Genomic DNA, 23,658 nt, shown 5'->3' on the forward strand with positions numbered 1-23,658 from the left:
ATACAGAAGGGGACCCTTCATAATAATACATGGAACCGTCAACAAATAAGTTGCAATCTGCATTAGGTATAGGGACATCTGTCACATTTTCTAACACCTTCATTTTATAGTTTCATTAGTTCAGCACAGTCATGTGACTCAGAAAAGGGAACATTTTTGTGTGTATTTTGTCTGGTACTGATACATTCCTCCCTTTCTGATTCATCAAGGGTGGGTAGGTCCCCACCCACCTCTCTCCCCTCTGTTGAATCTGCTTTAACTGGGAACAGTGTAGCAGAATTCAAAACTGTGCACTTTTTAATTGTTACATGTGTGGGACTTAATAATGACACCTCGACTTAGTGAGCCTTGCTGTGGACAGATGCTTCGTTCTTGCTTGGTTAAGTATTTCTGTAACTGCATGTGGGACCTGTACAGTTAAGAGATGGTCTAGTACTATGTCTGACACTTTATCTTTTAGCAAAGCTGCAACTGCCAAAGCCCTTAATTCCTTGATATTCTGTGGTGGCTTTACCTGCTGGATTGCAGTTATCCTGTCCTGTGTGAGGTGTCCGGTACCTTGTGAGATGCAATGTCCTAAAAATATTACCTTACTCTGCGCTGCATGTATTTTGTGGGTGATACCTTGCAATGTTGCTGCCCTAAAAGGTTAATTAATGATGTAGTCTCTTCCTGTCACCCCTTCATTCGTTTGGCAACATGGTAATAAGTCATCTACATATTGGAAGAGTGTCTTGATTTTATTCAATAGCCGCTGGAGCCTGTTCTAGTAATTTTGTATGTTCTCCCCGTGTTTGCGTGGGTTTCCTCCGGGTGCTCCGGTTTCCTCCCACACTCCAAAAACATACTAGTAGGTTAATTGCCTGCTATCAAAATTGACCCTACTGTGTGTGTGTGTATGTTAGGGAATTTAGACTGTAAGCCCCAATGGGGCAGGGACTGATGTGAATGAGTTCTCTGTACAGCGTTTCGGAATCAGTGGCGCTATATAAATAAATGGTGATGATGATGAATGTATTAAACACCTCTGTAACCACAAGTCCCCAGAACCTACAGTTTTTTTTCCTGCTACTCTAGCGGGACCAGCTACTTCATTTATTTGAATCTGTGAAATAGCCTGTGTCACTGAATCTCCTGTTGCTGCATCCGACATATAGTTGTATGCGGGTGGGGCAGGAGGTTCTTTTGGTTTCAATTCACCTGGTCTAGGGGTCTGACATTAAATCACACACAAATGTTCACCTAACATTCTCTCAACTGAATATACTTTCAGCAGGCATACATTTATCCATAGAGGCAACACCAAAAAAGAAATCATTTACACCTACAATAGAACTAAACGACCTAGCTGGAGTCCTAACATTGTATGTCAAGTCAAATTGCTAACAAAAATCCCTTTAAATCAATATCCAGAAATGTGGTAAATTTATACTAATACAAGTTTAAAAATGGAAAAGCAGAAAAGATTATTCTTTCAGTAATCCACAAAACACTCTCTTTCTTGCTAAAAGAGGAAGAAAAAGATAAATATAACAGATATGTTACAGCGGCGGTTCCCAAACTGTGCGCCGCGGCTCCCTGGGGTGCCGCGGCGCTGTCACAGGGGTGCCGCGATCGCCTAGAAAAAAAAAAGAAAATAGAAAAAACAAAAAAACAACCTACCCATCATCCAGCGTCGGATCCTCCTCCTCACTGACTGCCGGGGGTGTGACCTCATCATGTCCGGCAGTCTCAGTGAGCAGCAGCAGACAAGACGTCAGGGAAGAAGGGGGGAACTCAGAGACACGCTGAAGGCGACAGATAGACGCTGAAGGGGACAGATAAACGCTGAAGGGGACAGAGAGAGGCTGAAGGGGACAGAGAGACGCTGAAGGGGACAGAGAGAGGCTGAAGGGGACAGAGAGACGCTGAAGGGGACAGAGAGAGGCTGAAGGGGACAAAGAGACGCTGAAGGGGACAAAGAGACGCTGAAGGGGACAGAGAGAGGCTGAAGGGGACAGAGAGACGCTGAAGGGGACAGAGAGAGGCTGAAGGGGACAGAGAGAGGCTGAAGGGGACAGATAGACGCTGAAGGGGACAGATAGACGCTGAAGGGGACAGAGAGAGGCTGAAGGGGACAGAGAGAGGCTGAAGAGGACAGAGAGAGGCTGAAGGGGACAGAGAGACGCTGAAGGGGACAGAGAGAGGCTGAAGGGAACAGAGAGAGGCTGAAGGGGACAGAGAGAGGCTGAAGGGGGACACAGAGGGCTGAAGGGGGACACAGAGGGGCTGAAGGGGACAGAGAGACGCTGAAGGGGACAGAGAGGCTGAAGGGGACAGAGAGAGGCTGAAGGGAGACAGAGAGGCTGAAGGGGGACAGAGAGAGGCTGAAAGGAGACACAGAGAGGCTGAAGGGGGACAGAGAGGCTGAAGGGGGACACAGGCTGAAGGGGACAGAGACACTGAAGGGGGACAGAGAGAGACGCTGAAGGGGGACACAGAGAGGCTGAAGGGGACAGAGACACTGAAGGGGGACACAGAGGCTGAAGGGGGCACAGAGCGACAGGCTGAAGGAGGGGGACAGAGAGACAGGCTGAAGGAGGGGGACAGAGAGACGCTGAAGGAGAGGGACAGAGACACTGAAGGAGGGGGACAGAGAGAGACACTGAAGGAGGGGGACAGAGAGAGACACTGAAGGAGGAGGGCAGAGAGAGACACTGAAGGAGGAGGGCAAAGAGACGCTGAAGGAGGGGGATAGAGAGACACTAAAGGAGGGGGACAGAGAGAGACACTGAAGGAGGGGGACAAAGAGAGACACTGAAGGAGGAGGGCAGAGAGACGCTGAAGGAGGGGGACAGAGAGACGCTGAAGGAGGAGGGCAGAGAGACGCTGAAGGAGGGGGACAGAGAGACGCTGAAGGAGGGGGACAGAGACGCTGAAGGAGGAGGGCAGAGAGACACTAAAGGAGGGGGACAGAGAGAGACGCTGAAGGAGGGGGACCGAGAGAGATGCTGAAGGGGGGTCAGAGTGAGATGGCGAAGAGGGGGACACAGGGTGTGAGATGGCGAAGAGGGGGACACAGAGTGATATAATAAAGGGGCACAATGTGATGGTGAAGGGGTCTGAATACATCTTACGTCATTTTGACCCAACTACTTAAAAAACGGGACTACCCGGTAATTATTTTTGCTTAGGGGTGCCTTGGAAAAATTATGGTGACCCTAAGGGTGCCTCGAGCTGAGAAAGTTTGGGAACCACTGTGTTACAGCATACAGTTGTGGAACTACAAGTCCCAGCATTCAATTAGCTTCAATGTGTTGTTACCACGCTAGAGATATTTCAATTACCCTTGAATTACTGAAGCACATGTGAAAACCTCTTTTCTATCAACCACATATATTGTCAAATAAGTCCTTCTCTTTCACACTGAACAAACTGGGGAGAGAATCTGCAACTTCATTCCCGCTCTGGTCATACCCCTCCCCCCCCCCCTTTCTCAACACACTGAAGTAATTTACACAGAATAGGAAGGGAAAGACATTCCATTCTCTGTCTCTCACTCACAGGTAGTAATTAAGGATGAGCGGGCTCGGATTCCGCTAATCCGAGCCCACCCGAACAGTGCGGATCCGACGGGATCCGAGCACTGTTCGGGTATTTCCAGCGCCAAAAAAAAATGAAAGTGAGGCTCTGACGTCCAAGTCTCGCGTCGGATCTCGCGAGACTCGGATTGCATAAATTCCCCGCTAGCGGCCGCCATTTTCATTTGGGCTGTGATCAGGGTAGAGGGAGGTTGTAGGGTAGTAGTGTTCCTGCGTGATCAGTCCAGTGGTGCTTTATGCTTGTGTCCAGTGCTCTGTCCTTGCTGAGTCCAGTGGTCCTTTTGTCCTGTGCTCTGTCCTGCTGAGTCCAGTGGTGCTTTGGCCAGTGTCTGTCCTGCTGAGTCCAGTGGTGCTTTAGTCCTGGGCATTTTTGTGCTAAGTCCATAGTAATTTTCTAATTATTAAAAACTCCCAAAAAAATTAAAAAATAAAAATAAAAAAAATTAAACAAGAAAAATAAAAAAAAAAATATTAAAAAATAATTTAAAAAGTATAAAAAAATTCTAGAGCAATATATTATTGCAGTCCTGAAATATTAGTACTTCAATACCTACGTTCACTGTTTCTGCAGTCCAAAAAATAGGAACTGCAAACTTTATTACTACGTTCACTGTTTCTGCAGTCCAAAAAAATAGGAACTGCAATCAATATTACTACGTTCACTGTTTCAGCAGTCCAAAAAATAGGAACTGCAATCTATATTACTACGTTCACTGGTTCTGCAGTCCCAAAAAATAGGAACTGCAATCTATATTGCTACGTTCACTGTTTCTGCAGTCAAAAAAAATAGGAACTGCAATCTATATTACTACGTTCACTGTTTCAGCAGTCCAAAAAATAGGAACTGCAATCTATATTTCTATGTTGACTGTTTATGCAGTCCAAAAAATAGGAACTGCAATCTATATTACTACGTTCACTGTTTCTGCAGTCCCAAAGTGTGTGTGGTTTAGTGGTACGCTCTCTTGTGCTGCATATAATGGAGTACAAAAATTTGGAGGATAAAGTAGGAAAAGATCAAGACCCACTTCCTCCTAATGCTGAAGCTGCTGCCACTAGTCATGACATAGACGATGAAATGCCATCAACGTCGTCTGCCAAGGCCAATGCCCAATCTCCTAGTAGAGGGCATGTAAAATCCAAAAAGCCAAAGTTCACTACAATTAGTAAAAAAAGAAAGTTCAAATCATCAGAGGAGAAATGTAAACTTGCCAATATGCCATTTACGACACGGAGTGGCAAGAAACGGCTTAGGCCCTGGCCCGTGTTCATGACTGGTGGTTCGGCTTCACCCAAGGATCTAAGCCCTCCTCCTCCCCACCCCTCTAAAAAATTTAAGAGACTTAAGCTGTCATCAACAACACAGCAAACAACTCTGCCTTCTAAAGAGATGGCATCACAAATCCCCAAGGCGAGACCAAGGGTGTTGGTGGTTGCGAAGCCTGACCTTCCCATCACTGTATGAGAAGAGGTGGCTCCTTCCACCATTTGCAGCACGTCCTCTGCATATGCTGGAAGGATCACCCACAGTCCAGTTACAGATTTGGCTAATAAAGGTGTGAATGTTGTACACCGGGAGGAGGATATTGATGTAGCTGGCGCTGAGGAGGAACTTGACGAGGAGGATGCTGATGTGGTTATCATAAATGAGCCACCAGGGGGGGAAACAGTTGTTGTCAATGGGATGAAAAAGCCCATCGTCATGCCTGGTCAGAAGACCAAAAAATCCACCTCTTCTGTCTGGAGTTATTTTTATCCCAATCCGGACAACAAATGTATGGCCATATGTAGCTTATGTAAAGCTCAAATAAGCAGGGGTAAGGATCTTGGCCACCTAGGGACATCCTCCCTTATACGTCACCTGAAGAACCTTCATAATTCAGTGTTTAGTTCAGGACCTGTGGCTAGGACCGTCAGCAGTCCAGGGACACCTAAATCCCTTGGTCCTGTTGTATCCACACCAGCAACACCCTCCTCGTCAATTTCCTCCACGATCTCGATCAGAGATAGTCCTGCAGTCCAGAAATATTAGTACCAGAGATTAAACTACGTTCACTGTTCCTGCAGTCCAGAAATATTAGTACCAGAGATTAAACTACGTTCACTGTTCCTGCAGTCCAGAAATATTAGTACCAGAGATTAAACTACGTTCACTGTTCCTGATTGGTTTGTTAAAGTGCGAATGTCCTATTTCAACAACATCAGGGCATAAAGCAATATGTCAAAATATAACAAATACAAACAATGAATCTTACCAGAACTAAAAAGGGTGAGTATTCTTGAACCTTCACATCAAACTGATGAATCTTAGAAGACACAGAAATAACAACAACCTTTTTAGAGCAGAATAAAACTTCTACCCACCGTGGTTTTGTCGTTTCCAGTTCTGCTTCTCCCCGACTCCTTCGCAGTTTTCAGGAAGATTTTCGAAGCTCACTGTGGCCTCTAAGTATGTTAAAGGCAATAGACCTTTTGCCACCAGTAAAATCCCTTCTAATTCAGGTGTACGGTGCACACTGGAGAATTGATCTGAGACTCACACTGTTGTCTGGATTAATCAGTTCTGTTTTACTGAATTTGGTATACTAATATTTATACATAAAACCTGGCATACCCTCTTGTGGTTTCATACTATAATAATAAACAAAATCCTTTAAATTGTAGTTATGACCTGCAACCAATTGAACAAAGACATCTGTAACTCTTTCTGACTTAGAGCAGGACAGACAGCTTATCTTGCTTATCTTTACTGAAAGTGAGTTATATCTAAGTTTTTGAAGCATAACCACTCATCCTATAAACAGTTAATCTTATTGGAATTTCTTTACCTATGAAGGTCTGTAGTTAGTAAATTTTAATGAATTGACTTCTACATTAACTATGAAAGCTATATATTGCTTAATTAAAAATATCATAATTTCTTTTACAGGGGGTAGTTGTCTTGACGTCCCTTCTAATGGGTGACTTTGAAGATCTGATGATGCACTTGGGGGTGGCTGAGTAGGAGGCAAGTTTACAGTTCTATGTCCCTGGATGTCTTCTAACATCTCCTCCTTTACCATTTGTTCTTGTTCTATTTGTCTACATGCCCTTACCCATGCTGATACTTGGTGTTCTTTCTTATTCCTAGTAATCCATGTACTATGTTCTTTCTGAAAAGTCTCCCATCTTCTAGGATCCAATGACCCTATATATGGCATTCCTGCCTTCCTGAAGATGATATGGATTTCTCTAACAGCCACAATACCTTCTCTTTCCTTAACTAGATCCGCAGGAGTGTATGATGTCTGTACCATCATACCTTTACTGTCTTGGGCCTCCATTACTAGAGTTTTGGGAATACCGGCCCCTAGTGTGCCTGAGAAGTGACTGTTATTCTAATTTTATACACCTTTACAATTAAATCCTGTTATGGATTGCTTGATCAACTTGGGTACATACTTTCCTGATATTTTATTTATTGATGGACATGTAAGTGGCCCTATCCTTCTAATGTTTTCTGGTAAAAAATGACATATTTGCCACCATCCCAATCCTATTTGGGTTTTTAGATAGTCTGGACAACTGTGACTTCCACCTATTGCTGTATATATCATTGGATTAAAAATTCCCTCCTTATGTTTACCATGTTACTGAACAATCAGTGTCAGTTCCTATCACCGCTATCAATTTACTATTTTGTATTGTCATTACCTTTTGAATTATAACAACACATTTACAGTCTGGACAACTAAGATTATTTTCTGACATTTATACTCCCCACAGCATGTCTCTGATTCCCTCCGCTCCCCTTGATGTTTTTATGAAACAATATATTAATACTAGTACAATTATTACTATTAAAATAATTCCACCAATCCACTCAGCTATTTCTTCTGAAGGTGTCATCTAATCTTTCTTAAGACAATAGACAGTAAACAGTAAACAATAGACAGTAGACAGACCTATCCTCAGACCTCAGGCGCCCCTTAACAGAGGTACCTACAAGGAACTGCGGAGAAACCTTACCAGAATCAGTGAGCAACCTTTCTACACTTTTACCGTGTTACTCAGTTGTTACTTCTTTCAACCTCTAAGAGAGCTGAGGACCCTTGTAGACTGATAGCTGGCCCAGTGGTCGCACGTTACACAAAACAAGGTGAAGCCTCAGTCGCATGTGCAAGGTACAGTCTTTGATCAGATCAGTCTTTTCAAGGTTATGTTGTCCCCTTTTACATCTCTTATCAGTACAATATCACTCAATATTTACAGGAGCGAAGGATTCTTATAATGACCTCTCAAACCCAAGGACAATCATCTACACAGAACAAGGCGAGGTCTCAGCAACAAGTATAGAGGAATACCTTTGATTATCGAGGTCAATTAATAAGTTATGTATTTGCATCCTTTTATATACATCCTGTATCGACATAAACACATACATTCACTTATCTATTTTTCACAAAAAAACAAATATGTCAGGAAAACAGGTTATTCAGTAATTTTTCAAATACCCGTTATACCATCCCCTACTGAACCCCACCTTATATCTTACAGGAAGAGCAGATAGAGTAGAGAGGTGCAAATGCACAAAACTTCAACTACTCACCGCACAAATTTGTCTGCTGTTCCTGAAGATTGAGGAGGTCTCTGGTCAGTCCTGGGCTGGTATGTTGAGTATCCCGGACGAGCCCCCAGTAACTATCAGGGTACCAAGGCATGGTGCCCCTACTATCAATCTCTGATAACCTGATTTCCTATTTGGTATAATACTGTCGACAGGAGAGGAAGTGAAACACAGACAAGTTGTTGCAGTTTCAAAATCAGCTCTGAGGGTCTTTCCAGGCTGGCCCTTTATTTATACCTAGGGTCCATCATTAACTGGTTAACAAGTACATATAAGGAAATCTCTTTAGCTCAGCAAATATTTCTTTGCAACAATAATACATATAAGGCAACATCCTCTGTTCAGTACTACGTGGTTTTCCTCTCGGCCGTTTCCTTCAGTCTGGCATCCTGCTATTGTCTGTTGCATAGGAAACACTTGTTTTTCTTCAAGGCGTAGTCCTGCATCTGTAGTATAGTTTTTTAAGGCATTTCACACATATATTTGTACATCTTAATAACTATTAATTGTTTTATACTCTCACAACTCTAAGGGTGTCACAAACTGCAAAAGTTTGGGAACCACTGACTTACTGCATTTGTTGGTAGCTCCCACCAGTCAGATGCCTGGGAGGTGGTAGAAAAGAATCACAAAAAAACACACATTTTCGAGTATCTGACTGGTATAAAGGTCACTCTATGGGGGGAATTCATTTGGCTGCATAAAAAATAATGCGGCCCGTACACTATTACCAATATTACGGTAATAGTGTGCGTAATTACAATTAATACGGTAATCTTTAACGCTGGTTTAAAATTACTGTATTCATAATAGATTTAGCGCTGTGTTACTCGTGGCAGAATTGAATTCCCCCCTACGACACTGCTAATTTTGACTCATTTACAGATGGATGGTACCAGCATACATGAAGAGCTTCATTGTTTTTTTCAGGCTTTCTTTTTACTTCAACTGATTAATGTACAATGAGTGACTGTGTGACATTTTTGCATAAATACAGAAAAGTAAGATATAATATATATATATATATATATATAAAGTTAAATGTTTCCGCTATTGCAGCTGAGCCAACACTTTTGATGCGTTACCAAACCATGTTGTATGTAATTGCTGCTCTCAGGTTTCTCTAAATCAACATGATGCTGTACATCTATTTAACCTCACAGGAAAATCTGCTGAATGTTTTTGTGTACTGAGTATCAGGAGGCTTGTTCATCTCTGGTCAGGATTTTCTTTGCATGAACATTTCCTATTGATGAGACACTTTAATTCTACTTAAGAATGAGTTTTAGGTAAACCACCTCCCTCCCAACTAGTATATCCAGGCACAGCCAGAGCTATCTTGTTCTCATATTGTCAACTGTAAACTGTTGAAAGTGAATCCACTCAGTAAAGGGGTGCAGCACACGATCAACAGACACCATAACAAAATGCTGGCAGTGGCAGGTGATACGTGTCCATCTGCTCCGGAGAACTCTGCTTTTCTGAGCATGCTCGGGGGCTGGTGTATGTACAGTGAAGCACAGGTCCTTCTCAACCCCGGGTCCCATCAGCGAAACTTATGCCACTCTCTATTTGTCAGTTTCATGTGCACGGTTTGGCAGAGCCATGGCATCAACCCTCACTTTCTCCTGGTTGTTAAGCGGGAGATAGTTTTCCAGATCTGTAGAAGCCCCCGACATGTCATCTCCAGAGTTCTGCTACATGGGAGGATGTTACCTAAAACATTTCTAGTGGTATTATCCTTTAAGAGATATTATACATATCAGAGTAAAATTATTTTAAAAATAAAAATCACAGTGTTTGTTTATTAGACATTAATGAGTTTTATATTATTATTATGGTTAATTTATAAAGTGCCAATCAAATTACACAGCTCTGTAGAGGATAGGACATTACAACATATTTTTTTACGGTCTCAACATACCGTATTTCCCCATGTATAAGACGCACCTTTTTCCCAAAAATTTTGGGTCCAAAACCTGGGTGCGTCTTATACAGGGGTAGCGTTACAGGGGCAGCGGGGGGGGGGGGGTAGGGTGATCCAGGAGGAGGGGGACAGGCAGCGTGTCAGCGGGGATGCAGCAGGCAGAGTGTCAGCGAGGATCCAGCAGGCGGGGACAGGCAGCGTGTCAGCGGGGATGCAGTAGCCAGCAGGCAGAGTGTCAGCGGGGATCCAGTAGGCGGAGACAGGCAGCGTGTCAGCGGGGATGCAGTAGCCAGCAGGCAGAGTGTCAGCGAGGATCCAGCAGGCGGAGACAGGCAGCGTGTCAGCGGGGATGCAGTAGCCAGCAGGCAGAGTGTCAGCGGGGATCCAGCAGGCGGAGACAGGCAGCGTGTCAGCGGGGATGCAGTAGCCAGCAGGCAGAGTGTCAGCGGGGATCCAGCAGGCGAGGACAGGCAGAGATTATCAGCGGGGATCCAGGAGGAGGGGGACAGAGGCACAGTGGCAGCGATTGCAGGGAGAGTGTGCTGCCCGGCTATCAGAGCAGCCGGCCATTACACTCTCCCTGCCTTTTTTGACAGCTACCGTAATATTTTTTTTCCAAATTTCGGGGCCAAAAGTAAGGTGCGTCTTATACATGGGAGCGCCTTATACATGGGGAAATACGGTAAGTTTTTAAATTAGTTAATTCCCAGCTAGTAAATACCCAGTCATTGGTGCCATACTGCTTGTCGCAAGAGAATTTGCAATTTTAGTTGCAGCTAAATGGATAATTGTGGAAGTTCTATCTGACAAAGTCATTGTATGTAAATGTTAGATCTAAAATTCTGACCCAAGTCTGCCTGTGGTGTCAAGTATATCTGGAAGCGCTTCAATCAACTGGAGAGAATTGACACAGACCTAACTTTCTCACTTATTCTTGAGATGTTTACTTTCTCCCCCTTCTAAAGACAGATGAGCCTATTATTCTTATCTCAAGGGGAGCTGGAGGTGTCACAAGAGCACACCTCCCAAACTACGAGCTGAATATGAAGCTACTTATTGTTTTCATATCTTGTTACAGGTGTTCTCTATGTCATCTTAACTTCAAGGCCATAGGCTAACATCTTGTAAGACTGCAAATCAGCATAAAAAGGAATAATCTCTTTTAGCAAATAATATTTCTATGCAAGTTACAATAAATGGCTGAACAAAGGCTTTATGAGGCCTTAACAAAAAATCATATTTAACATAAACTTAAAGAAATTCAAATGGAAAGGATTTTTCAAGCAAACCAGGTCAAATAAAATAAAACACAAGGACAAGACTTTCATTTGTGATTTTAATGAGTATATCTTATTATGTGAGTATCTAGTACTCCATATGCACTAATGCGGGGAAGGTTTTCATCCGTAGTCGATCTAGCTCAATTCGGAGTGTGGTGATCTCCTGAACTTGTGCCTTTGCGAGATCTACTAGTTTCTGGCGCTGTACAATGTCCATGTATCTATCCCTCGCATTCTTTGCAAAACTTTGCTCTCGTCCTGGAGTAAACATCAGAACAAACCAGTAGTTAAAATGTTTCTCAAGCCAATGCAAATTTATGTATAATACAATTTATATGCAATGTTTTTTTTCTTTCTTTCTTTTTAACAAAAAACCTCCCAAAACTTAAATGAGCATTTTATTAAAATCATATTTAATTATCCCTACTTTTTTCATTTAGCTGGCTTGGTAAGATAAGTTTATATAGTGTAGGATTTTGTGTATCTTTAGGGCAAGTACAGGGTTCTGTGGGCTCCCTAGTCAGCATTTACCATACATTTGTGACTGTTGCAAGATGATTTTTCAGATTAATTTGTATTCTAGGTCTAATGGCCTTTTAAAGGAAAGGCATCGTTGTAATTTTACAATTTTTTTTGCTAGACATCCAGCTTTGCAACAACCAATATAGGACAACGCCATTCACTGATGGGAATCCTCAATGACTCCCAGTGTCAGCATATCTTGAATTTCTTTGTTCACTATCACCAATTTCACTTTTGGAACTCTATACATTTTTGGCAAATAATTACTTCACAAGGCATACCAGTATTGTGCCTGATCAGGAGATATAATTTCCGCCATATTTGTTATATATTTCAAGCAACTTGGCTGAAGCAGCCATTTTGTCATTGTTAAACAACTTCCTGTGGGTTGCTCCACCCCTCAGGAAAGTTTTATATTTCACGGGGCTGAAATCACTCTCTTACTCTTTCTTCTGCCTCACACTAGGAGCATACACCCACCTGAGCTGAACATGATGGAAACTGTAAGTTGACTCTAATGGAGTTTTGTGTGTGTGTGTGAGGCAGCCGAGAAGGCCATTTGTACTAGAATATGGCTGACATTATAGAGTTTTGTTGAATGTAATATGCATGCTTGCCTACTATCCCGGAATTCCGGGAGATTCGCCGAAATTCATGGCATTGAATGGTGGGGGCGGGGCTTAATCACGTCATTATGCCCTATCCCACTATTAAATGCTGTGAGTTTCATCATTTTATGGTGGGGCGGGGCTATGGTGACGCGATACCGTTACCACGCCCCCTCCTACCCCCTGTCACATGACTTTTTCCTCTGGATTCCTGAGTGAGAAGTTTTGAAAGTTGGCATGTATGGAATATGTATAGTTTTTAATTGCCTGCCTTTGTGTGCAGAAGGCTAGAACGTGAAATTGGATTTCATGGCATTTTAATGGATTGAATGGAAGTTAGCTTGAAGTAATGGAGTTTAGTCAGTTGATGTTAGAGTATGGCTGAGAATACAGAGTTTGTATTACTTACAATGTGAAAGTGTTTATGCAAAAATGTTTGCTAGTGCTGAAGTGATATACAATGTGTTTAGTGGATGCCGTGATTATGCAGACAATAGACAAAATAGAGGCTGATTTAATTAAGATGGCAAGCTTTCAAGATGGCTGCCACTGTAAGTTAATATGACCACCATGATTGGACAAAATGGCCCACGTGTGAGATACATAATATATTTGTTGTAGTGTGATGTTTCCATGTGAGATAAGTGAAAGCAAATAATATGAGAAAAAAATGGTTTAAGTTTCTATGTGAGATGGTTGGAGTTTATAATGTGCAATATCTGAAATTAAATAGTGTGAGAATATATGATTTTGATTCATGTATAATGAATGTAAGTAGTATGGGACATAAATGGTATTTGAGGTATATAGTGTGGTGAAGCTTATGTGGAAAATGGAAATTTGTTTTGTTGGCTACTTAAAATGGAGGGCAGCATGTGTGTGTCTCCCCCACAGTGTCCCGCCCTTCACTCCCACACACAATACAAGAGAACACACACACACACACCCTTCACAATAAGTAAAACTGATTAGACACATCCTCACACCACAAAATACAAGTTGGCATATACACACACACACACAATAGCTCGCACACACACATAAAATAATTGTTATATTTAGAAAACAGACAATAAATGCAATGTATTGTATTAGCATAGATGTTATAGTACAAATGTTAAGAGTAAACAAAACCTGTTGATGTTGTATAATATACTTTGTTTACTGAAACTGTTTTGCATTATGTATAACATAGAGTGTTATAATTAGCTAATTAAGAATACAAAATATTTTAAGTGAAGCTACATATTGTGTCCAGTCTTTCTTGAAAATATAAGCATAAGCTTTTCATATAAATATTGGTTCTGTGGATTTAGGGAAAAATATGAATTATATTCCTTGAGTAAAAGAAGAACTACCTTTGTAAAGAATTTGTTGATGGTAAGTCATAAATATATTATTAAATGGTCATTAGCACATTTGCCAAACCACTAGGTCCCTCCCCCTCTAATAGTGTCGTACAAGGTTGCTTCTTCACAGAGTGTCAGAAAACATATCTGCAAACTGCACAACTAAAGACTCTTTCTGCTCAGAGGTTAGGGATGGCTTATAAGGAATCCTGGGCTCTGACACTGGGTTTGTGTTAACCTAAGGCCCAAGATCAATGACACCAATGACACAAAAGGCTATTCTAACAAGGGTTTCTGATCATTCCTAGCATTTAAAAAGGTTTACGTGATATATTTGTGTGTCAGGCTGTCGAATCTCATAGTCTACTCCTGTCGAATCTCATAGTAAAGCCGCGGGACGTGACAGTACCCCCCCACCCCCCCCCCCCCCCGAGTCGGGGTCGAGGCACCCCGACATCCAGGTTTCCCGGGAATTTTTTTAAAGAACTCTTTAATTTGCTTGTCAGTGTGAAGGCTTCTCTGCAGAATACAGGATCGTTCCTCCGGACTGTAGCCTTTTCAGTGTACAAGGAAATGAATCTGCCCCTGAACTTTCTGGGAATCCAAAATCTTCTCCACAATGAACTTGTGGCATTCATCTACATTGCCCGGCTGGGGTCTGTGTGGTCTGCGAATATTAAACTTACTAGAAAAGGCAACAGGTTTCAATAGAGAACAATGGAATGTGTTAAGGAATTTTTAAAGATGGAGGCAATTTTAGTCTGAAGGCCACGGCATTGATCTTTTTGATAATAGTAAATGGTCCAATGAACCTGGGTCCTAGTTTCCTACAAGGCTGCTTAAGCTTGATGTTCCGGGTGGAGAGCCAAACTTTAACACCGATTTTAAAGAAGCAGGCTCTATGATGACGATCCGACAAGGACTTGGATCTGAAGGAGGTCTGAAGCAAGGCAGAGTGGACTTTTTTCCAAATAACTGAGCTGTGAGGCAGTAGCAGAAGCTCCAAAAACACAAGGAGATATTACAGGAGAGAAGAAGGAGAGAATGAAGCCTTTTGTTATGAACTTACCTTGTCCCCGCTCCGCTGCGCTGTCAGTGTTGTCTGGCAGCTGTATCCTCTGCTGTTCAGCGCTTCTCCCGTTGGCGCCCCCGCACTTCCGGGTTCTCCCTGCATCTAGTCATGTGACTCTTGGGCGGGGAATTCAAATCTCTATATCTACTCTGCTCTGACACGCTGCCTGTGTCAGAGCAATGTGTTTCCTGTTCCTGGCTACCTGTTCCTGTGTACCTGACTCCTGTGACCCTGCTCCCTGTGTACTTCCATTTCCCTTCTACTCCTGTGTACCAACATGGCTGTGACCCGACTACTCTTTGGCTTAATCCCTGGCACCGCGAATTGGACTGACCATCCTGTGTACCGACCCGGCTGTGTTATCAACTACTCTTTGGATTTCCCTCTGGCACCGTATACCTGATACCTCCTGTGTACCGACCCGGCTGTGTCTCGACTCTTCTGGACCCATCTCCTGCTACGCATTCAACCGACTCTGTTCATCTACCGGTGACTGCGCCAGACCTCTAAACCCTGGAATTCACGGTTAGTGCCTGTATTTGCATCACTTTGTCATATTGCCTGTTTGACTACCCATCACTTAGAGCCTTCTCCCTTACGTCAGTAGGCTAACCTGGGGGCCGCGACCTGCGGTTCTTCGGCAGCAAAGTCCACCCTACCTTGCGGTGGTTCTTGGTGAAGACCGGAAGGCCGTTAGACTCCGCGCCCTAGGTAAGCCTGTGCAAATACTGACTAAGGCATCAGAACCGTAACAGTTTGCTCTGACACTTACTTATCTAACTGATGGAAGCGTCAGGAAATCCCTCCGCTAGGGAATTACTGGATCACTTAGCGGTTCGGGTTGAAGACCAGGGGAAGAATCAAGAACAGTTATTACAGATTCTGCAGACTCTGTCTAACAGGTTGGACATGCTCCAAGGTACGGTCTCAGCTCAAGCAGCTCAGGTGGCAGCTCCTACTCCTCCGCCTGTTCCGGCTCCACAACCTGCTCCCTCTCAGAGCAGCCCTGCCGTTATTGCTCCAGCCATCTCTCAACTCCACATACCTAACCCACCTAAGTTCAATGGGGATCCTAAGGAATGCCGAGGGTTCTTGAACCAGTGTGCTATTCAATTTGAATTACAGCCTGGAGACTTTCCTACAGAGAAAACTAAAGTCGGTTATATAATCTCATTATTATCAGGTCAAGCGCTTGCCTGGGCTTCTCCTCTTTGGGAACATGATGACCCGATCCTTCATAATTGTGCCACTTTTCTGGAAACCTTCAGACGCATCTTTGATGAACCCGGACGGGTCTCCAGTGCTGCTTCAGGACTCCTCCGTCTACGCCAAGGTACCCTTACTCTGGGCCAGTACGCTCTCCAATTTCGCACTATGGCGGCTGAGCTACGTTGGAACAATGAAGCTTTGGTGGCCACGTTTTGGCAAGGCTTGTCAGATCGCATTAAGGACGAGTTAGCGGCCCGAGAGTTACCCACTACTCTGGACGAATTGATTTCTCTCTGTAACCAGATTGATATCCGGTTCCGTGAACGCACTCAAGAGAGAGAAAGTTCCCGTCGATCCACATTCCGCTTGGCACCTTGATTTCAGAGTCCAATTACTCCTGAGGAAGAGCCTATGCAGTTGGGAAGGGCACGTTTATCCCAGGAGGAAAGAGAGAGGAGATTCAAGAACCGTTTGTGCCTCTATTGCGGGGAACCCGGTCATGTTTTGAGCCAGTGTGAGAGGCGTCCGGGAAACGACCGCACCTAACTGACGTTGGAGAGGCTAAGTTAGGTAGGTCTATTCCCTCTCCTGTGGATTCTAGTTTTTCTATCCAAGTCCTTCTGCGATATATTGATAAAAAACTGTCTTTTCCAGCACTTATTGACTCCGGAGCAGCGGGTAATTTTCTACGAGCTGACATCGTAGAGAGCTTGTCGATACCCATGCAACCATTGGATCCACCTATCGCTATCACAGCTATAGACGGCAGCCGTATTATTGGAGGATCCATTAAGAACAGAACTGTCAACCTTTCTCTACGCATCAGAGCCTCACACACTGAGGAAATCTCCTTTTTAGTCATCCCAGAGGCAATCAACCCTGTGATTTTAGGCCTACCTTGGCTCAGACTTCACTCCCCCACTCTAGATTGGCAGAAGCCTGACGTTCTTGCATGGGGTCCAGGATGTCATTCCAGATGTCTTCCCAGGATTCATAGGCCCGCTATGGCCGGTCCTCCCACATCCTCCGGTATTCCTCCTCAATATCATTCATTTTCTGATGTCTTTTGTGAAAAGGAGGCTTCCAAGTTACCCCCACACAGACCTTGGTATTGCGCCATTGAATTGTTGCCAGACAAGATACCACCCAGAGGACGTGTATTTCCATTATCTTTACCCGAATCAGATGCTATGTCCCTATTTATTAAGGAGAATTTGAACAGAGGTTTTATCCGGAAATCCTCCTCACCAGCAGGAGCCGGTTTCTTTTTCGGAAAAAAGAAGGACGGCGGACTGCGCCCTTGTATAGACTATCGTGGTCTCAATGCCATGACTAAGAAGAACAGGTACCCCTTGCCATTGATTTCTGAACTCTTTGATAGGGTCAAAGGAGCTTCTATATTTTCTAAACTTGATTTGAAAGGGGTCTACAACCTAATCCGTATCAAACAAGGGGATGAATGGAAAACAGCGTTCAATACGCACGATGGGCATTTCGAATACCTAGTTATGCCATTTGGACTTTGTAACGCCCCTGCTGTTTTCCAAAATTTCATTAATGAGATTTTTCAAGACTTCCTGTATCGATTTGTTGTGATTTATCTAGATGATATCCTGATTTTTTCTCCTGATATGGTTACTCATCGCCATCATGTCTCCTTAGTTCTTCAACGTCTTCGCTCACATCATCTATACTGTAATTTGGACAAGTGTGTCTTTGAAAAAACGCATCTTCCTTTTCTTGGTCATGTGGTTTCTGGCTCCGGATTACGTATGGACCCCGAGAAGTTAAAGGCAATTTCTGATTGGCCCCAACCAGTAGGCCTCAAGGCCATCCAGCGTTTCGTTGGATTTTCTAATTATTACCGCCACTTTATCAAAGGATTTTCTTCCGTGATTGCACCCATCACCTCCTTGACCAAGAAGTCCGCCAACACTAAGACTTGGCCACCGGAGGCTGTGGAAGCCTTCAAGTACCTTAAAGAAGCCTTCATCTCGGCTCCTATTCTTCAGCAACCAGATCCTTCCTTTCCTTTTTTCCTTGAGGTAGATGCATCCTCTACTGGAGTGGGAGCTATCTTGTCTCAGAAGAATTCTACTGGAAAATTTTCTCCCTGTGGCTTCTTTTCTTGCAAATTCTCGGCTACCGAGAAAAACTATGGCATTGGAGATAGAGAACTTCTCGCTATCAAATTGGCCTTGGAAGCTTGAAGACACCATTTGGAAGGAGCCAGATTTCCTGTTACTATTTTTACAGATCATAAAAACTTGCTGTATTTACAAACTGCATCTTGCCTCAATCATCGTCGGGCCAGATGGTCCCTATTTTTCTCCGGCTTCGATATGATCATTACCTTCAGACCAGGGTCCAAGAACAAGAAGGCTGACGCTCTCTCTCATTCCTTCGACTCCAGGGATACAGAAGAAGAGGGTTCTAGACCCATCCTAGATCCAGAATGTATTCTGGCTACTACTCCCACTCACCTTATTATTCCTCACAGGAAGACTTTGGTTCCTCCACATCTCCAATCAAAACTCCTTAAATGGGCTCATGCCTCCCGTTTTTCTGGTCATGCCGGTATAAAGAAATTTTTGGAATTTATCTCCCGTGGTTATTGGTGGCCGACTATCCACTCAGACGTTCGACAGTTTGTGACGGCATGTTCCACTTGTGCTCAGAACAAAGTCCCTCGTCAAGCTCCATACTGTCTGCTGCAACCTCTACCAATTCCAGATCGACCTTGGAGTCATCTTTCCATGGATTTTATCACAGATTTACCCTCCTCCAGAGGTTTCTCAGTAGTATGGGTGGTCACTGATCGCCTTTCCCGGGCTGCTCATTTTGTGCCATTAAAAGGTCTCCCTTCTGCTCCTGTTTTGGCTCAACTCTTCATCAAAGAGTTTTTCCGCCTACATGGCTGTCCAGATGTTATCGTTTCTGATCGGGGAACTCAGTTCGTGGCAAGATTTTGGAGGGCTTTTTCTCGTCTCTGTGGAATTAAGTTGAATTTCTCTTCTGCATATCATCCTCAAAATAATGGTCTCACTGAAAGGACGAATCAAGAATTGGAGAAATTTCTCAGATGTTTCATTTCAGCTAAACATGATGATTGGGTTGATTTATTACCTTGGGCAGAATTCGCTCACAATAATAATTTGCATGATTCCACCTCTTCTCCCTTTTTTGCTCTTCAGGGATTTCATCCTAAAGTTCCACCCTTCAAGGATCTACCCGCTTCTGGAGTTCCTGCAGTTGATTCCCTTCTATCGGACTTCTCGGCTAGGTGGGATCTTATTAAACGCAAATTGCTTCACACCTCTGCCATCAGTAAAAAAAGCATTTGACAAAAGAAGAAGACCATCCCCATTACTTGATCCTGGTGTCAAAGTATGGTTGTCTACGAAGAATCTTCGCTTGCTGGTTCCCTCTAGGAAATTCGCTCCCCGATTTATTGGCCCCTTCAAGAGGTCGTTAATCCGGTGGCCTTTAGATTAAAGTTACCTCCTACCTTGAGGATTCCCAATGTGTTCCACATTTCCCATCTCGAGCCACTTGTTATTAACAAATTTTTCTCTTCTAAAAAACCTCCTGCTGCTATTTCTGCGCTAGATCAGGAATTTGAGGTTAAGGAGATTCTAGTTTCTTGGATTTCCAGAGGTTCCTTGCAGTTCCTGGTTGATTGGAAAGGCTACGGTCCTGAAGAGCGTTCTTGGATTCCTGCACAAGATCTTCATGCTCCGAGTTTGTTGAGGAAATTCCATACCAAGTTCCCTAATAAAGCCTTATAGGTTGTCCGGAGGCCGCCCCTGAGGGGGGGGGGGGGGGTACTGTTATGAACTTACCTTGTCCCCGCTCCGCTGAAGGTCTGAAGCAAGGCAGAGTGGACTTTTTTCCAGATAACTGAGCTGTGAGGCAGTAGCAGAAGCTCCAAAAACACAAGGAGATATTACAGGAGAGAAGAAGGAGAGAATGAAGCCTTTTGTTATGAACTTACCTTGTCCCCGCTCCGCTGCGCTGTCAGCGTTGTCTGGCAGCTGTATCCTCTGCTGTTCAGCGCTTCTCCCGATGGCGCCCCCGCACTTCCGGGTTCTCCCTGCATCTAGTCATGTGACTCCTGGGCGGGGAATTCAAATCTCTATATCTTCTCTGCTCTGACACGTTGCCTGTGTCAGAGCAATGTGTTTCCTGTTCCTGGCTACCTGTTCCTGTGTACCTGACTCCTGTGACCCTGCTCCCTGTGTACTTCCATTTCCCTTCTACTTCTGTGTACCAACCTGGCTGTGACCTGACTACTCTTTGGCTTAATCCCTGGCACCGCGAATTGGACTGACCATCCTGTGTACCGACCCGGCTGTGTTATCAACTACTCTTTGGATTTCCCTCTGGCACCGTATACCTGATACCTCCTGTGTACCGACCGGCTGTGTCTCGACTCTTCTGGATCCATCTCCTGCTACGCACTCAACCGACTCTGTTCATCTACCGGTGACTGCGCCAGACCTCCAAACCCTGGAATTCACGGTTAGTGCCTGTATTTGCATCACTTTGTCATATTGCCTGTTTGACTACCCATCACTTCGAGCCTTCTCCCTTAAGTCAGTAGGCTAACCTGGGGACCGCGACCTGCGGTTCTTTGGCAGCAAAGTCCACCCTACCTTGCGGTGGTTCTTGGTGAAGACCGGAAGGCTGTTAGACTCTGCGCCCTAGGTAAGCCTGTGCAAATACTGACTAAGGCATCAGAACCGTAACACCTTTCTGAAGATTCTCCTCCACATATTGCTCCACTGCCTGGGTCTCAAGAATGCCGGCGATTAATTAACTGTATTGGCACCTTTATACGTAACAGCAGTAAATGGTGCCACTAGTGTTAAGAATGAACGGGTGAACCTCCGATATTAATTGGCAAAGCCAAGAAATTTCTGAATGACTTTCAAATTAGTGGGAAGCACCCAATCCTGGACTGCTCGCACCTTGTCATGATCCATTGAGAACCTGCTGGAAGAGATTACATAGCCTAAGAAAGTAATACGGGTGACCTCAAATTCACATTTCTCGAGCTTAGCATACAGGTGGTGCTGTCAAAGTTTAAGGAGCACTTCACAGACATGCTGGTGGTGCTGAGCCAAAGACTGTGAATAGAATAATATATCATCCAAGTAGACTGTGAAGATGCCCAATTTTACCCACTTCACTCTGGCTGGCTACCCACGGGTCCCTTCCTAGGCCAGGGAAGCCTACCCAGTAACTTCTAAGGTTCTTATTAGTCACTTAGGCAAATGCAGTTAGAAAAGTACAACAGTACATTTATTGTAACAAAAACATTCACTAGAATATTTGGTTATGCCAAATGGCATAACCAAATACTCGTAATGCCCTGAGTGGGTATTGAAGGCTGTTTTCCACTCATCTCCTTCTTTAATCTGAATCAGATTCTAGGCACCCCGAAGATCAATCTTAGAGAAAATGTTGGCCATTTTCAATTGATCGAGTGTAGAGATGAGAGGATGCGGGTATGTCAATACAAGGCCTCAAGCGGCCATTTTTCTTGGCTACAAAGAAACACCTGGATCCTACTGGAGACTTGGAAGGTTGAATGAAGCCTTTCTGAAGATTCTCCTCCACATATTGCTCCATTGCCTGGGTCTCAAGAATGGACAAAGCATACAAACATTCTTTAAGTCAACTTAGACCCGAGAATAAGATCGATTGCACAATCAAAATCCTGTTGAGTGGGAAGAGAGTCTGCCTTTTTATTTGAAAAAAAACTTTATGAAATTTTTGATAAGGAGCCGGAAGAGATTCCAGGCTAGGCCGAACGACTTGAAGCAGTATGGTCAAGCAGGTGGATGAACACTCAGGACTGCAGCGAATGATCTCTCCTTTCTTCCAATTGATGGGAGGATTATGGCCCTGCAGCCAAGTATGCCCCAGGATCAAAGGAGTGGAAGAACACGAGATCAAATAGAATGAGAGAACCTCAGAATGTAGGATACCGACAGATAACTGAACGGGTGGAGTCCTGGCATAAATCCTGCCTCCAATCAAAGGGTTACTGTCCAAACCACAGACAGTGATATCCGAGACTAACTTAAGAAATTACCGGCTGCACCACTATCGAGAGAAAGGCTGATACACCAGTCCGGGCATCATAGACAAGGTGTGCAGGAATCAACACAGAATTTTCTGAAGAGATTATTTGAAGGCCTAGGCGTACCTCTTCTCTAACATCTAGGCCTGGTCTTTTTTTGGCTTGTTAGGGCAAGCACAAAGTAAGTGGCCCTTGTTGCCACAATACATGCAAAGGCCCTGGGAACGTCGCCTAGAACGTTCTTCTGAGGAAAGGTAGTAAGCTCCTAACTGCATGGGCTCAGGAATGTCCAATAATACAGAGTAAGAGATTGGCGGAAAGCCAGAAGAGACGGACATATCTCTCTCCGCTTTCCTTTCTTTGATCCTACGATCAATCTTGATTACCAACTGCATCAGGTTTTCCAGAGACGTTGGTATAGGGTACTGCACTAACGAATCTTTGAATTGCTCGTAGAGACCCAGGCGGAATTGGCTCCGGAGTGCCGGATCGTTCCACTCACTATCAGTGGACCACCGCCGAAACTCTGCACAATATTCTTTAGCGGTTTGTCGCTCTTGTTTCAAGGCACTGAGTTGAGATTCTGCCAAGGCCACCCTGTCCGGGTCAACATAAAGCAGACCCAAGACATTAAAGAAAGAATCAACTAATTGCAGAGAGGAACTTGTAGTAGGAAGACTAAACGCCCAGGACTGAGGGCCTTGGAGCAGAGAAATAATAATGCCAACTCTTTGCTGCTCAGAACCTAAAGAATGTGGTCTTAGGCGAAAATAGAGCTGTCTTTAAAGTTGCGGAATAAGGCTCTATCACCAGAGAAATGGTTGGGTAGGTTCAATTTGGGCTCCACTGTGGAACCTGAAGGAGCTTGCTTGGCTTGCAAGGTTCTAGAGGCTTCTTCTTGCGCAGACAACCTATGCAAAAGTCCTTGAACCATCTGTGACAGTGTTTAGATCTGTCCTGCCAAGACTTGGGCTGGAGAAAGACTTGTTCCATTGTCATCCATGGATAATTCCCTCCAAGCAACTTCACTGACCGGTTATAATGTTACAGCTACCACCTATTATCACAAACTTGCAGAATAAGCAGCAGAGGTCTTTACCTATAGCAGCCACCTTTCCCATGGAGCTGGATATGCTCACAGGTACTCAGATGCCCCCAGGTCTTAAACTCAACATAGTGCAAGCTTATGAGTAATGCCGCAGCATGGAAATAGGAGGAGATGACAGCAGGTAACAAGCCAGGGACCTGGGGCAGAAGAAATCAACAAAGTCAGGTTCAGGAAAGAACCTGACGTTATAACCGGCAGGGAGGCTTAGCCCTCCCTGACTTATATACACCAATGGTCCAATCACAGAAGGACATATACATAAGTCCTAATCAGCCCATAAGGCTGTAATCAATCTCTAGCGGGTGCGC

At 44.1% G+C, this 23,658-nt stretch overlaps 1 protein-coding gene across 2 annotated transcripts in view; it reads right to left on the reverse strand.

The window, feature by feature from the left end:
* Positions 1 to 11,436: 11,436 nt before the first annotated feature.
* Positions 11,437 to 23,658, reverse strand: part of CFAP43 (cilia and flagella associated protein 43) — a 93,486-nt gene continuing 81,264 nt past the window's right edge. The window contains exon 38 of one of the 2 annotated variants that reach the window (XM_075209188.1): positions 11,437 to 11,652. In XM_075209188.1, coding sequence (XP_075065289.1) covers positions 11,480 to 11,652 — 173 coding nt within the window. In that variant the 3' untranslated portion in view covers positions 11,437 to 11,479. Of the gene's footprint in view, positions 11,653 to 19,716; positions 19,731 to 23,658 lie in introns of those variants that run through there. The other variant, XM_075209189.1, reaches the window with a different exon arrangement.

The sequence above is a fragment of the Mixophyes fleayi genome, chromosome 4, assembly GCF_038048845.1.
Source record: "Mixophyes fleayi isolate aMixFle1 chromosome 4, aMixFle1.hap1, whole genome shotgun sequence".
NCBI classification, from domain to species: domain Eukaryota; kingdom Metazoa; phylum Chordata; class Amphibia; order Anura; family Limnodynastidae; genus Mixophyes; species Mixophyes fleayi.